Source organism: Macrotis lagotis, chromosome 6, assembly GCF_037893015.1.
Source record: "Macrotis lagotis isolate mMagLag1 chromosome 6, bilby.v1.9.chrom.fasta, whole genome shotgun sequence".
Taxonomy (NCBI): domain Eukaryota; kingdom Metazoa; phylum Chordata; class Mammalia; order Peramelemorphia; family Peramelidae; genus Macrotis; species Macrotis lagotis.
Window position 1 is genome coordinate 175,442,907 of NC_133663.1, and position 15,391 is coordinate 175,458,297.

Genomic DNA, 15,391 nt, shown 5'->3' on the forward strand with positions numbered 1-15,391 from the left:
TGGTGGCCAACATAGTTTTTCTCTTGCTCAACCACCCTGAGCAGCCTACAATTACCTTGACCAAAATAAAAAAAAAATGTTAAGTGATGTGGAGTGATTAAAACAGGCTGCTATTGAACTAAACTGAAGTTAATTGAACATGAAGAAAGCAAGTTAAGTGCAGGCACTGAATGCAGTTGAGCTTCAGGGCCCCAAAAGGAGTCAAGATGTTCCTGATTCCAATCAGTACTTTTTATCCAATCAGGTTTAGAGATCCTCTGCTACTCAGTCAATAGATAAACAGATGGTATATGCACAAGTGAAAATGCAAATTCAAAAAGATGCACTAATTCTAGACTCCAAGCTACAGCGCTATATGAAGACAGATAGGTTCACCAGGATTCACTGCATAGCTTCCTTAAACAAACTGCTTCAAACTTGCAGAACATCAAAAGCCAGATGGGGTACATTGAATCAATCTATAGGCAAGAAGCCAGGATTTCCAGTTTGCTGTAGAAATGGGCCTGGACTTGATTTGAATCTTCTCAGCTCTGACAAGCTGGAAGCTGGCAAAGATCCCAAAATCCAAAATAAAATGGCATTTAATTGTGACTAGATTTTAAAGATGTCATACTATCTCCTTAGCCTTTATACAGACCCAGTCTTTAAACCATTCTAAGTCATTGATCATCTGACCTCTTTACTTTTCTCACAACTGATCAATTCATAAAAACGATGCCTCTTAAGAGACAAAAGTAATGTATAATAAACGTATTTTTATAATAACTGGCTAGTTATCTTTTAAGGAACTAGTAACTGCTTCTGGTTTCATTAGGCATTAGTCTGTAACATTAATAATTAGAAAGAAATCATTTGGAAATTACTATATATTTTATTAAAAAACACCTCTATGAATAAAATAACATGTTATAAATGTTTAACAAAGCAACAAAGAAATTCTATCTACTTTTCAGTTTTTTGTTTTGGTCAGGATTTTAACCAAAAGAAGTTTAAATTAGTTAGGTTGTAATTAACATACCCACATATGAAAGTCTCAGTGGATATTTGGTTGAATATGTTTTCTAAATAAGAGGGCTAATGTGGTAGAAATTAACTACATTTTCCAACCCAAAGACTAATTTCCATTTAACAGATTAGTTAATTTCTCAATGACAAAGAATGGAGTAATCATTTAGTATTTGTCCTTATGTGAAGGTGAATTCGAACATGATATAGCTAGGTCATTCCTTTCAGATACAGTGGAGAAACCAGTCATGGAAGCTAATTTAATCCTGTAAGGATCTGTGTGTGGTAGAAGGAACAGTAGATCTGGAGTCCAAACATGGTTCAAATCCTAGCCCTGCCACTTACTTTAGTGGGTGACCTTGGGGAATTTCAGTTTTCTCATATTGAAAAATGAAAGGATTTGACTAATTCTCTAATGTCCCTTCTGACTCTGAATGTTATGTAATCAACTGTGTCTGGTTTTATTTTCCTCACATTTACAGGGATAAATTTACTCTGACCAGAATTATTTTGAAATACTCTTAATGTATTGGAAGCAAATTCTACTGTTAAGTTCCTGAACTATAACATTTTCCAATAATTTTTAACACTGTTTATATGGAACTAACTACTCCCTAGCTCCAAACCAAGTAACAACATCCAGTGGGGTTAGGCCTGTGGGTCACATCACATAAAATCTCCACCCTTTGTTGTATGGGTCATTTCAGTCATATCAGACTCTTCACAACCTCATTTGGAGTTTTCTTTGCAAGGACACTGGAGTAATTTGTCATTTCCTTCTCCAGTTCATTCTATAGATGAGACAACTGAGGAAAGCAACATTAAGTGACTTGTCCAGGGTCACACAGGTAGCATCTGAGATACGATTTTTGAACCCGGGTCTTTCTTAAAGGTTTGGAGTTAGGAAGACCTGAGTTCAAATGTGACCTCAGATACTAACTAGTTTTGTGACGATGGGCAAATCATTTAACCTGGTTGAGAATAACAGTGCCTCTCCTGCTTAGTCCAGAGAATATGGCATATAGAAGACACTACTCAAATGCTAATTCCCTTCTCCCACCTTTTTACAAAAGTTCTTTCCCCTCTACTCATTCCCCTTCACATGAGTGCATGCTTAATCACTCAGAGTATGAATTTCTTGAAGTCAGGAATTGTTCTTATCTGGATATTGCCAGTGCTTAATGTTTATTGAATTTCTGCTGTAAGCTTCCTTAGGGCCATAATCTGGGTGTACACCAATAAGTTTTTGGATGATATATAATACACATATACCTGCACAGTCTATGTTCAGGTTAAAATATGACCAATGTTTTTTCACTTGTCTTATCAGCTTTTTTCCTTTTCCTTATTCCTCTTATTTACTCATGATCCTCCACTAAAGCATTACTCTGTGCCTTATTGCATTAAGAAAATGATATTGTGCTGTTGGAGGCCTTGCTTGGGGAATACAGACTATGGCAATTTGGCAGATGAGAAAGATTTTATGGGTCCAATGAGTGTATGGCCATCACCTGAGGAACAGACTGAGTAAAGTCAAAAGAGGAAATTTGTTATAAATTGATCACAGGGTAATTAAGTTTTAAGTTATAGCAACTTAAGAAAATAGTAATAATAAATAATAATAATAATAACTTTCAATTATATAGTGTTCCAAGGTTTACATAGCACTTTCCACATATCATCTCATTTGATCTTTAGAAGTGTTATTATTACTCTTACTCTATGAAGGGGAAAAAAACCAGCTTCAGAGACTTTAAATGATTTGCCCAGGGTCATACAGCTAAGTATTAAAAGTCAGATTCAAACCCAGTTCTATCCTTTAGATGACTAGTCATCTGTATATTAAGTCATAGATATTATAAGATGAGTCAGTGCATAGGATGAAAACTAAAATCACAGATTGTGTAAATTGTTAAGTAACAGCTATAAACATCTATAACATATAAAACATCTATAACAACCATAAATGACAAGAGATTCATAGAAGCATAGATTAAGAACTGGAAGGGCCCTTAGAAAGACATCAAGCCCCAAAAGCCCCACTTGTTAAAGAAACCGAGGCACAACCAAACTGAGACCTGCCTTTACATCATTTAGCTAGTAAGTGTATGAGGTAGGATTTAGAGCCCCTGCCTTTCTCTCCAAATTCAGTGCCCTATTCCATTACTCTAAGACCAAACAGAATGAATGGCAAGAGCTTGATTTCCCCACTTTTTTTTTTTAGATTTTGGCAAGGCAAATGGGGTTAAGTGGCTTTCCCAAGGCCACACAGGTAGGTAATTATTAAGTGTCTGAGATCGGATTTGAACCCAGGTACTCCTGACTCCAGGGCCGGTGCTTTATCCACTGCACCACCTAGCAGCCCCTGATTTTCCCACTGTTTACAAACTTTATCTTTAGAATTTTATAATATAAGTAATTGGCTGCCTTTAGAAGTGTTTGTTAGATCTCTGGAAATAAATTTGTTATTTATGCAAGAAAGAAATTCCCATTATAACGAGGAATCTTCTGAACATTCCTTTTTCAAATTTGTTTGGAATTAAGCCCATATTTTCACATATAAGCATATCATAAATTGGGAATCCCCAGGAAATTTGCCTATATATGAAATGGGTATGTGACATAGTCTTAATTAACATCACTATTTCATTTATTCCCTCCCCCAAAACTATTTATAACACTTTCTGTGGGAAGATGCATTCTGGGAATGGTATTATGTATGAGTTTTCTGGGAGCCTATAATAGATCTGAAACATTAGCATAAAAAAATTCTCTAGGTCTAACCCTCCTCAGAATTTCTGAATTAGAAAAATAAAAGAGACTCTGCCAGAATAATCATTTACTCATATTCCTTTCCCCATCCCCCATACACATTCATCTTAATCTCAATTATGCAGATAAATGTCATGGTTTAGTGGAGAGAACAAGGGCCTAGGAGTCAAGATGTCTGAACTTTCTAGTCTTGGGTCTGCCACAGTGTGACTTTGGACAAATCATTTAAATAAATCAATGATGATGATGATTAATGATGATAAAAACCATACCTTACTTTCAGACCAGTCCCCACAACTATCATTGAGGGGAGAAGTCATTGTGGAGAGGGGACCCACCTTTCTCATTACCCCCATCAGCAACGGCTAGTTAACTGCTACCAAGTACAAGAGCCTTGGGAGTGTTAGCACCCCTTGGATCATCACTTCTGCATTCAGCCTGGCCCTGGCAGCCACTGTCAAATGATTCAACAGCAGAAACCAAGATCTTATCTTGGAAATGACAATGAAGAAAAATTATCATCTGCTTTGCCTCTGCACCCTATGGACCACAGGACATTTCCATCTGACTTTGCAGCTGAAACCTGCTTTATTTGCAGTCTTTCTCCATGAGAAAATGAGTTCCTTGAGAACAGGCACTGTAAGACTTTTCTATTTGTCTTCTCAGCACTTAGCATGGTGCTTTGTACACAGCAATTAATAAATGCTTTATCCATTTATGCATTCATAGTAACGATTCATTTTTGTAAGGCTTTAAGAGTTTGAAACACTTGTGTTATACTATCATCTGATCTTCTCCATGGCCTGGTGGGTAGGGTGAGTAGTGCAAATATTATCTTCAGTTTACAGATGAGTAAATAGAGTCAGAGAGAAGTTTAAGTGACTAGCTAAGTGCCATGCAACTAGTAAGGCATACACTGATTCCAAATCTTGGGCTTTTTACCACTATAATAAAATGCTAAAATGGGACTCAGTTTCTTCCCCTATAAAATGAGAGAGTTGTATTAACGGTTCCTTGTAGCTCACATTTTAAAAATTCTATAAATCTGGGCAAGAGAAGCAAAAGTGGGTGTGTGAGAAGGGCTTGTCTGAAGGACAAGGATAAAATGCCTCAGGTCTAATGCAAACCTGGCTGGTGAGAACTAGAGGAACAGTAGTACAACCTCTAATTAAAATTGGCTGCCAGGGAAAAAGTGGGTGATTGTTTTAATTAGAAAGAGAAAATAGAAAGGTTTTGTAGTATTGAAATACAATGATGGGCTTTCAAATCAAAATGGTGCAAGATACCTAGGAGGCATTCATTCATTTAGAACATTTATAAAATGTGTACCTGCCACTTACTATTTTGAAAATCCACATGTTAAGTACTTTGGAGAATGGGAACAGAAAACCAATTAACACTTCTTTATTTCCATTTCCCCCATCATATATTGTTTAGAAAACCACTAAGAGCAAGACAACCTTGTTTTCCATAGTGGGACTTTCACATTTTGTGTGTTTTTATTTGAAATCAGCATGAATGCATTCAACAACTGCAAAATTCCCTGAACCCTAAGTTCACCCTTAAATGTGTGTGTGTGTGTATACACACACACACAAATTATGTGTATATATATATATATTTATATATATATATACACATATACACATATAAATGAACAATATTTTAATAGTATAGAGCTGCTGATTCTCTGTAGGAACGCTATGAATAGGCCTACCTGGTGTTGGTGTTTAGAGTAAAGAAAATACTTCATAAATGATTACCTACTCTTTCCTATGGTTTACTAGATAAAAATACTACCCTTATCTATAATATTTCTGAAATGTGTCATGGCAAGTAGGTTGGAAAGCTAAATGGTGTATAATGGTAAGCAAACAAATGAGGTTGCTTTTTGCATTATTTCTTTAATCACTTTAACCCTAGTTCTAACTGAAAGCATAAGGCCAGAGTAATTCAGCTACTTCTTTTGTCATTTGCCTGCCATAAATATGCACCAGTCTGCATTTGAAAAGCTGAAGGAGGCCGCAAGCTTGCTGGACATTTATCATGCTCTGTTCCCTGTTAACAAGCAAATACTTTAGTTGAATGGCCCATTAGCAATCATTGTCAAATGCAGAATGCAAGGTGCTTGGATGTGACCAGCCTGTAAATTAGAAGAGGGTATCCCTTGGTTTAATAGAGTCTGGAAAAATGAAAAAAAGACCTTTTGATATAGACTACTGAGGGTTAAATTAGGCAAGGAGGTAAATGCATCAGTAACTCCACAAACCATGTCTATTCACTTGGGTGACATTTTGTGAAATCAAAATCATCCCCAAAACACAAACCAAGAAAGGGAAAAAACTCTTAAATTCTACTAAAGAATAAATATCATTATCAGTAATTCAGAAGTGTCTAGGGATTAGTTTATCAGGGTTAAAGAAACTTCAATAGAAAATTGAGAGTCTAATTAAGATCTTTCACAGACTTTCATAGGCAGAGTATAGAAACTTAGAATACTGCCATAACCAGTGCCTCCAAGAGTAAACCATTTAATTCCACTTTGTCTAACACATCTAAAATTCATTTCCTCCCTCAAAATACACCATAGCTATCGTTACCTTCAGTATTTTCTCAGTGCTTAAAGTGTAGGCTCACTCAAAGTAATGGTAAGATCTTTCCTAGCAGCACAAAATGACAGGCAATAAAGCAAATATTTCCTTTGGGGCTTGTTCCTATAGGATGTTAACTCTGCATGGTACCTAATGATAGGTTCAAAAGACTTTTTCTTTTTTTTAAAGTACTAAGTTGTAAGTATGGAGGGTGAAAAGAAAAGATCAATGTCTTACAAGGCTCTTCAGGATAGGTGCAATAAAAGATCTATGTAGAAAAAGTACGTTGTATCTTTTCTTACTTTCAAAGCTACAGACCATTAAAACTGTTTCTTAGGAAATCTTCTCAAAATCAAGTACAGCCTATCTTCCTCAATTTAAGAGACTGATTTTTGACATTTCAGAAATAAAATATCACCTGGATTAGCCACATCACTTTAGGCATATTGATTGGATTTTCTGCTAATTTGAATTAAACCTGGATCCCCCCCCCCTTTATTTTTGGTAAGGTGGGAAATGCAAAAATGGCAGAAGTATCTTGCTGAGGGAAAGGGACAATGTGTAATGTTTATCTTTGCCTCTCTCATGCAGTGTGAGAGTGAGACCAGTCTGAAAGATGGCTGAAATCAAAAGGTCTCTGTTTTCTTTTCAGATAACCCCAGCCCTACCTATCCCCTCTGGTCTCTGTTCCTTCCCAGCATGTCTCTGCCTGAAGCCCAAATAGATTAAGGAAACAAACTCAGAGTGCAGCTAATCCTACAGAATGGCTGCTGCTGTTAGGCCAGGAGTTAAAAAGGAAAATCTTCCAGAGCCTAACAACTGCAGTGATCTGAAGTTTTAATCAGCCCAAATCTCCCCCAAAAGGGGGGGGAGGGGAAGGGGGGGGAGAAGAAAAAAAGGGCAGTAAATGAAATCTACCTTTACCATATTATACACTACCAATGAGCAAGAACTGAGCAGCTTTTCTTCACTTCTTTAACCATCCCAGGCCACAAGTAGGCCTTTCATACTTTCTAATCCTAGTTTCCAAGTTCTGTGCAGTTCTCACATAATACCTAACAGCCTCGAGCAAGGACCTTAGTTTTCTACACCCTTTTCAGAGACATGTCATTTTTAACATCAAGCTAATCTATATGTTGCCATGGTATCACTCTTTATCTGCCTTTACATCTTATGAACTGCATGGATTTACCACATTATTTTTATCTGAAAGACAGAAAATGGTGGTTTTATTGCCATACAATCAGATTACTGCTGCTAGTTTCTCTATGCCTTTTTACCATACTTCAATCAAAAGGGATCAGTTTCTTTATACTCTGCCCTTGATTTACATTACATCTGTAAAGACCTAGTCTGGGTTGTAATCCCCTTATTAACTATGACCAGGGTTGATTTGCCTAAAAATAAAAGCAAATTGTGTCAGACCCTTTCACTTTGTTTTTGATTCGGAACTACAAAATGGATTACTAAAGAAATCTTCAGAGTTCACACGGCTGGTATAGTGCTGAATTTAAAATGAGAATTAAATAAGTTAAGCAGGGGAGCCCTGTCAACGGTTTACATTTTCCATCATGGGAGAAGGGCTGAATTGCTTACGTCTTTGTATTCTCTGCCTTTATAGAGACAATGAAGCCACAGGAGTTTTTCCAAGCTGTTCTAACGCTGTCCCATTTGCCATCCTTCCTTCTTTGCTTTTCATATATGCCATCTCTCTTTTAATTCTCCCCTCAAAAAAAAAAAAAAAACCCTCTTCCATGAAAGAACTAAGTCCTGGCTAGAAGCTTATAGTTCTATGGGTTCTGCATATTTTAATCAAAATATTTTAAACAGTTGAACACTCCCATTTAAGTCTCCACAAGGCTCCACAAAGGGTGAGCTCATAAGCAAATCTATGTAGATGTATGATAAGTGACCTGAAAAACTGGTTCTTTATGTCAGCAGCAAAGGAAGGCAGAGATTAGCCACACATGAAGGCCATTTTAATCACGATTTTTCTCAGAAGACCACTTTTCCTAATTTGCAATTAAAAATTTTAATAATAAAGTTTTCATTAAAAAAAAACTTTAAAAGAAGTGATTAGAGCCTATCATCTGTGTTCCCTTTTCTTACCACTCCCATTTCTGTGACTCATCACTGCAGTCATCCAGGGGTTTCAAATATTTTTCATCAGGTTCTATGAAAAGGTAACTCTAAGCTACGTGTCACACTGAGCTCAATGAGCTCACTAAAATTTATCAGTTGGAGGGTCATGAGAGAGAGAGAGAGAGAGAGACAGACTTCATCGCTTTCCTGCCATGCCAATAGAAAGGTAATTACTACACTACCCAACTGCTTGGTCTTGGTAAAATTTACAGATAAGAGGCTTTTCGATAATTACTATAAATAATATGCCAATTATACTCCAGTTGATCCTGTTCATGGAAGGCCAAAGGACAGCATTCCAAAATTCTGCTCTTGCTGGTCTAGAAGTCTCTAACTAATTCACCTACACTAATAATGCCAAAGAATAGGTGTCAGGAATAACTTATTAGGGTTGGAGGCGCTGTTCGAATTTCTTTGCATTAGCATGGTAAGTGTCAACAGCTTTGGCTTTGTGGAAGATTTAAAACCAAGTGCTTAACCAGTCAGTTTAACCTCTAGCTCCTATTTCTGAGGCTTGAAGTTGTAATGGCTTGAGGTTAAAAAGTGCAGTCCCAAGACACAGGATTCCCAAATAAATTCTACCCTGAAAAGAAGGCAACCCAACATGTTGTGAGATATCGCTTTAGCGAGCTCTTTGTGCTCTAGTTGGCTCAGTTGTCCCTCGAAACGACGACTGTCCATTACCTACAGTTTATCATCCTGACAAGATTCAAGGAATGTGGTTGTGAAAGCAGGAACAATTCCCACCCCTGGTGCTTTGTCCTTTTTTTTCTCTCTATATTAAAACCGACAAGATTAACCCAAACTCAAACTGCAGAGCATAGTTCAAGGGGCTATTCAATCAGCACTGAATGTGCATTTGTTTACTTACAAAAATAAGAATTTCGGATACAATGGTGGTGTGGTGGTGTGAGGGGAGGCTGGCTTATGTATGCTACTGAATAGACTGTTTAAACAGGACCGACCATTGTAGTTTTAGTTTATCAATCTCTGACATGTTAGTATTTATTCAGAGGTAGAGTCTAGCAGAGTCCATGTATTATAGGTTATCTGCCAATTATTCAGCCACTCTTTGTTTTTCTTGAGTCAATCAATATCAAGAATAGAGAATGTAGAAAGATTCCATGGAGAAAGAAAAATGCTTTGTTAACCTGACATGTACTGTGGAGGAAATCACAACCTCAGACACACAAAAAAACACTTTTTACTGATAATGGGGCTGCTGCTAACATTTGGCCAAAGTCATCAATAAAGTGAACAGAATTCATTCCGAAAGGTAAAATGAAGTAATGGCCATTTGCTGTGAGGTGAACTTGTAGAACAGAACTGAGGTGTATTAATTTATTTGAATAAAACCCTCAACTGGGGGGGCATGATGGTGGTGGTGGTAGAAATAATTCTTGACTTAAGCATGTTAATGAAGTAATAGAAGCTATGCTTCCATAGTCATTCTTGAATTCCCCAAAGGAAGACTTAATAGCTTCAAATGCTGCCTTTTCCCTAAGTTGACTATAAAAGGTAGCAATGTAATTTATATAATTTTACCGGGTAGTTACTATGTTTCATTATATGACATTCCTTTTCATTAATTCCTGAATGTCCTGGGATTTGAGGGATGGGGGAGATGGTATGATGAAAAAAGCTATGGTGACGATGAATTTGCAAAGGATTTTCTGGACCTTGTGTTCAAACAGCTGCTGCATGCTCCCTATGCCAACCACCTGCTAAAAAAGATGACCTCCAAACTAAACAAAACTGAAAGGATTTATATGTTTCAGGATAAATCCACGATGGAACACTTTATATTAACTCGAGACATTAAATTTCAGTGAATATGACCACTTCCCTCCTAAACCAGGCTTGCCAAACTAAACTTTTCATTGGGAATGAATATACAGCATCTACAAATAAATTGCTTGTCACTAAAGGGCTGCAATTACTATATACAGACTAAAAGGGGTCCTTTCATATCACTACCTTGGAACTTTTGGTGGCAATAGGGGAAAAAAAAATTCTAATTTCTCAAGTTAGCAGTCCTCTTATATTATTCTCTGTGAGGATGACCTTTTTTTTTTCCAAGGAAAAAATTGCCCAGGGTCCTCTGGGCAAACAATTGTGACAAGAATTAAAAAGAAATTCTTCTCTTGAAAAGTGGAACAAACATAACAAAAGCAATATCAGTAAATTAGGCTCTTTAAAGTACAGGCCTCCAAATGACCTATAAATCAATGACCCCGATGATAGAAAAAAGACTTCATTTTTAACACTGTGCTTCTTCACAATAGCGATGACCTTTCGGTGGCTCACTCATTCCATCCCAGAAGATAGTCACATATTTGAAAAGATAAAGTTTCTATAGTGTTTGTTTAAATCGGGGTAAAAACAACATTAAAGATTGTCATCTGGAGCTTTTCTTTTTAAAGTGGGACCTTTCCAAAACCAAAAACAGGAGGACCACAAGGGTATTAATGCTGAATCAAAGACACAGTTTAACTGTGAAAGAACTTAAGTCAGAGGAATGTAAATATATTCTAATAAGGGTTAAATACAAACATTTCTATCATGAAAGGAAAAATCAACACCTAAGAAGAGCCTATTAGTGAAAGTGAGAAGTAAGGGCAGTCTAACCAGACAAGGTAGAGAAGAGTGCCATCCTGCTGAGAGCATTATGTATTGGAAGAGTGACCTCTGTAGGAATAAACTGCTCACTAGCTCCAGAATACATATTCATTCCTCTAGTGCAGTTATGTGCAACTACTCAGCTACAACAGGCCTACCAGTGAAACCTCTTCCTTGTACCTATTAAGCTTTTACACTCTATTCAACTGGCACATTGCATTTTGGGGATGGTAGGATTTTTAATCGTTACATGTCAGAAAAAATAATAATCGTCATGTTTTTAAAGAGCATATCTAGACAGGTAGGCATAATTAAATCATTATTTTAACTTCTAAATTATGAACTGAATGTTTAAGACATCTTTCATGGCTGAAGGTTTTTGAAATTGACTAAAATCAATTTTTGCCTTTCAAATAAAGAATACTTGGGTAACATTTTTTGCGGGGCAAATCTTAATATTCTTGAAAAATGACTAGAGATATCTGTAAAAATTTTCTGGCTGGAAAGAGTGGAAGTCAAATTCTTTAGTTGGGATCTTTACTTTCAAATAAGCCTGACACTTCCTATACCACCCCCCCACTCCCAATTCTTAATTCAAACTTGCTTTAGACTTGAATCTGACTTCACTAATCTGGCCGATCAGAGTTCTTCAATTTAAAAAAAACAGTCTACATCACTTTATCATAACCTTCCCCTTCTTGCCTTTATTCTGGGATTCTATAAAGTTTCACCAGGGCATGAAACAAATAAACATAACAAAAAAACCACTTTAATAATATAAAATATTGAATTTTATGTGTAAACACATTTGCCGTGTTGATCACGGCTATTATTCCTGAAAATGTCTTTTATTTCTGCCTCGGTTTATTGCATTTGCCTTCACACAAAGTTATTCTCTGAAAGATCTTTCTTCCCAATAGAAATAGGTGGCTAATAAGGGTCGAAGGTAGGAAGGAGGAGCCGGTAAGGAAGGAAGACTTCATAAAACCACCCTTTCTTTAAATAAAACTTTGTTTAGTTTAGATATAAGTCAACAGCATCTAGGTCGGCTTCTTAGGGCCGTGAAACAACATCGGAATATTGCTCCCTTCTGCCCGAGGAAGTCATCGTCACAAAGGAATCCTTGGCAGAACATCCGACGCCTTCTATCTCAAAAATCCAATATTCGGGATGCCAATGTATGCAAGCGAGCCCCGGCTCCCAGCGAGCCCCGGCTCCCAGCGAGCCCCGGCTTCCAGCGAGCCCCGGCTTCCAGCGAGCCCCTGCGCATAAAGAGCCCGCTCTGGGGGGCACAGAGCGCTCGTCCCCCCGGTTTGCTGAGGAAGTGGGCCGGGAGCGACTTAAAATTCGGTTCGGGGTGGGGGGTGGGGGTGGGGGCAGGAGCTGGCCGCCCAAGTTCTGTCGGTGGATTCGCAGGAGTCGCGCTCCCCCCTCCCCGCTTAGTGCGGTCCGGAGGGGCGCCGGGAGGCGGCTCGCGGGGGGCTTTTTGTGGGGGACGCCCCGTCCCCCTCCTCAGCCGCGCCACCTCGCCTCACCTTGCAACAAAGTAACCCCTACGGCCCCCGCCCCCGGCGGGCGGCACGGCGGCCCTCTCCGAGCGCCGGAGCAGGTGGGGAGAACCTGACAGCTTTCGGAGGGGTGCGAGGTGAGACCGGGGGAGGCGGAAAAGGGGGGTGGGCCTTTTTTTATCTTTTTTCTGCCTTCCCCCCCTGTTTTGTGCGTGCGAGGCCGGGCGAGGACTTACTTGGAGTTGGAGGAATTCCAGTAGATGGGCTCCAGGACGATGGACCTGGAGGCGGCGGTCCGCAGCAGGACCACCAGGACGCCCCAGCAGTACTTCCAGACGGGGTCCCTCCTGGCGGCGGCCATGCTCGCGCCACTCCCGGGGCCCCCCGCGCCTCCCCCGGCCCGGGCGCGGCGCCCGCGCTTCCGATGCCCGCGACGAGGAGGACGGGGCGCGGCGAGCCCGAGGCGGCCGCGGCCGACTGTGCGCGCGCGGGGCTCGGCCGGCTCAGCCGGGCATCCGAGCTCCTCCGGAGCCCGGCGGCCGCCCCCGCCCGCCCGCGCCCGCGGCCCGCCTGCTATCTCGGGGCCCCGGACAGCAGCGCAGGGTGCAGCGCGGCCGGCGAGCTCCCGTGGGGAGCCAGTGTGCCGCGGCGCATGCAGGGCGCGGGGCTCCGAGGGGCGCCGGGGAGCGCGGGGAGCGGCCCCCGCAGGGGCCGGGCTGGCGCCGGGAGCCGCGGGCCGCCGCGTCGCTCTAGAGACGCCGGGGCAGGGGCAGCGCCCCGAGCGCGCCGGAGCCGCGTCGGCCGGCGGCCATGTCCCCCCGGGCGGGGGGCTCCGGGGCGGGCGGCGTCCTCGGCCGGGGCGCGGGGCGCGGGGCGCGGGGCGGTCCGGTCCGGCCCGGCTGCGCGTGTGCGGCTGGCGGTGCGGGGCAGCGGCTGGCGGTGCGGGGCAGCGGCTCGGCGGTCCGGGGCAGCGGCTGGCGGTCCGGGGCAGCGGCCGCCTCCTCTTCCTCCGCCGGCTCCGCCGCGCCGAGTCTCCGCCGAAGGAAAGTAACCGCTTCCAGCGCGCTGTCATAGCAATATAAACTCGGCCCCTCCGCCCCTCCGAGCGCCGCTCATAGGGCCGCCGCCTGAGAGCCGCGCTCCGGTTGGCCGGCGCCCCAGTCCATCACGCGCCTCCGGCCGCCAACGCGCGGCCCCGGGGCGGGGCTTGGCCGTGTCTGACAGGTAACCGCCCCGCCCCCCGCCGCGCCCCGCCCCGCGGCTCCGGGCCCGGCCCGCAGGAGCCTGCAATGGGGAGGGGGCGCGGGCGGGGGGCGGCGCCCCGCTGCCCCCCCCCCCCCGACTCCCGTGTGACCTGGCAGAAGTGCGGGGGGGGGGCGAGGAGGACGCGGGCTTCCCGTCGCCCCCGCCCCACGGACGCCGCCCGCGGGCCCGACGTGGGGGCCCCGCGGGGCCCCCCGGCACTTGGCGTCCGCGGAGCCTCGGCAGCCGGGCCCCACGAGCTCCCCCGACGCCGCTTAGCGACGGGGCAGCCAGCCGGGCCCGGAGACGCGGCTGCGGCCGCCAAGCGCGCGTGGGCCCGCCGCCCCACGCCCCTGCGTGTTCGTGCCTCGGCTCCCCACGCTCCTCGGGAAGAGCGCGGTGCAGGAGACCGGGAGGGCGCAGCCAGCGCGTGTGCACCGAGCTCCGGGGCCGGGACGCCGCGCTCTAGCTCGCCGGAGCTCACTTCCACGGAGCCACAGCGCCCACTCGCGGCCACTGGCCCCTTTCGGGGAAGCGGAGCGGAGCCGCAGGCGCCGTCCGCCCGTCCGCCCGTCCGTCCGTCTGTCCGCCCGTCCGCCCGTCCGCGCCCCCACCTAGCAGGGCCAGGGCGGTCGGGGTCCCAGTCCCCGCACACAGTCCCAGGGATTCCCAAGCCAGTGTGCCGCAGCACGGGACAACGGGGTGCGCCGGGGCGATCGGCGGCCTCCCTGCTAGAAAGGCGGAATAAACCTCGGAGACGTGCGTGCGCGAGGGGAGACGGCGGCCCCCCACCCGCCGCCCGGCCACGGCTCGCCCCGCACACGGCCCAGGGGCAGCCAGGCGTCCCGCCCCGGGCTCCGGGGCTCGCTCCCAAACGTCCTCCGCTACTACCAACAGGAGAAACGCGGTATTTTCTTTAAAGGTTTAAACAAGAAATGGCTTCTGTCACGTCGTACATTTTAATCGGGAATCGGAGACAAATTTCACGACCCCGCCGCCTTACTGCCCAGCCGCGAGCCGGACGGGCGCAGCCCACTCCCGCACAGCGGGCTCCGGCCCGGGGCGGCTGCCGGGGGACCCGCCGGAGAAGCTGTGTCATGCGGGACAAGGCACATCTGACAAAAAGAAGCCCTCAGTGCTAATGGACGAAGTACTTGGTGAATAAACTTTAAAACGTCTTAGGAATTCACTTCAAATCCGATCTAAACAGCGAGCCTGATTTAACTTCTTAAAAAAAGATTCACAAAAATTGACATGCCCGCGCTCCCCCCTTTACGCTGTAATTCATTTGTGAAAAAGGTTAGCAAAAAAGCACTCTTTTCTAAGAGTTTGCGAGGTGTAACCTCAGCTTGTCTACAATTTCGAAGTAATCGAGAGGAAACGAGATCTCTATTGTCTGAAAATACTTTTGGTTTCTAGATTTTTTTTTAGTAATCGAAAATTTTATTATCCATCAGTAATTATTCCACTACCCTGAGTAAAAACTCTTCTGACATTCCCTCCCTTTACCTT

The 15,391-nt window shown here is 43.6% G+C and overlaps 1 protein-coding gene across 1 annotated transcript in view; it reads right to left on the bottom strand.

The window, feature by feature from the left end:
- Positions 1-13,112, bottom strand: part of EFNB2 (ephrin B2) — a 50,567-nt gene extending 37,455 nt beyond the window's left edge. The window contains exon 1 of the mRNA XM_074192006.1: positions 12,874-13,112. Coding sequence (XP_074048107.1) covers positions 12,874-12,998 — 125 coding nt within the window. The 5' untranslated portion in view covers positions 12,999-13,112. The remainder of the gene's footprint in view (positions 1-12,873) is intronic.
- Between the last annotated feature and the right edge of the window lie 2,279 nt (positions 13,113-15,391).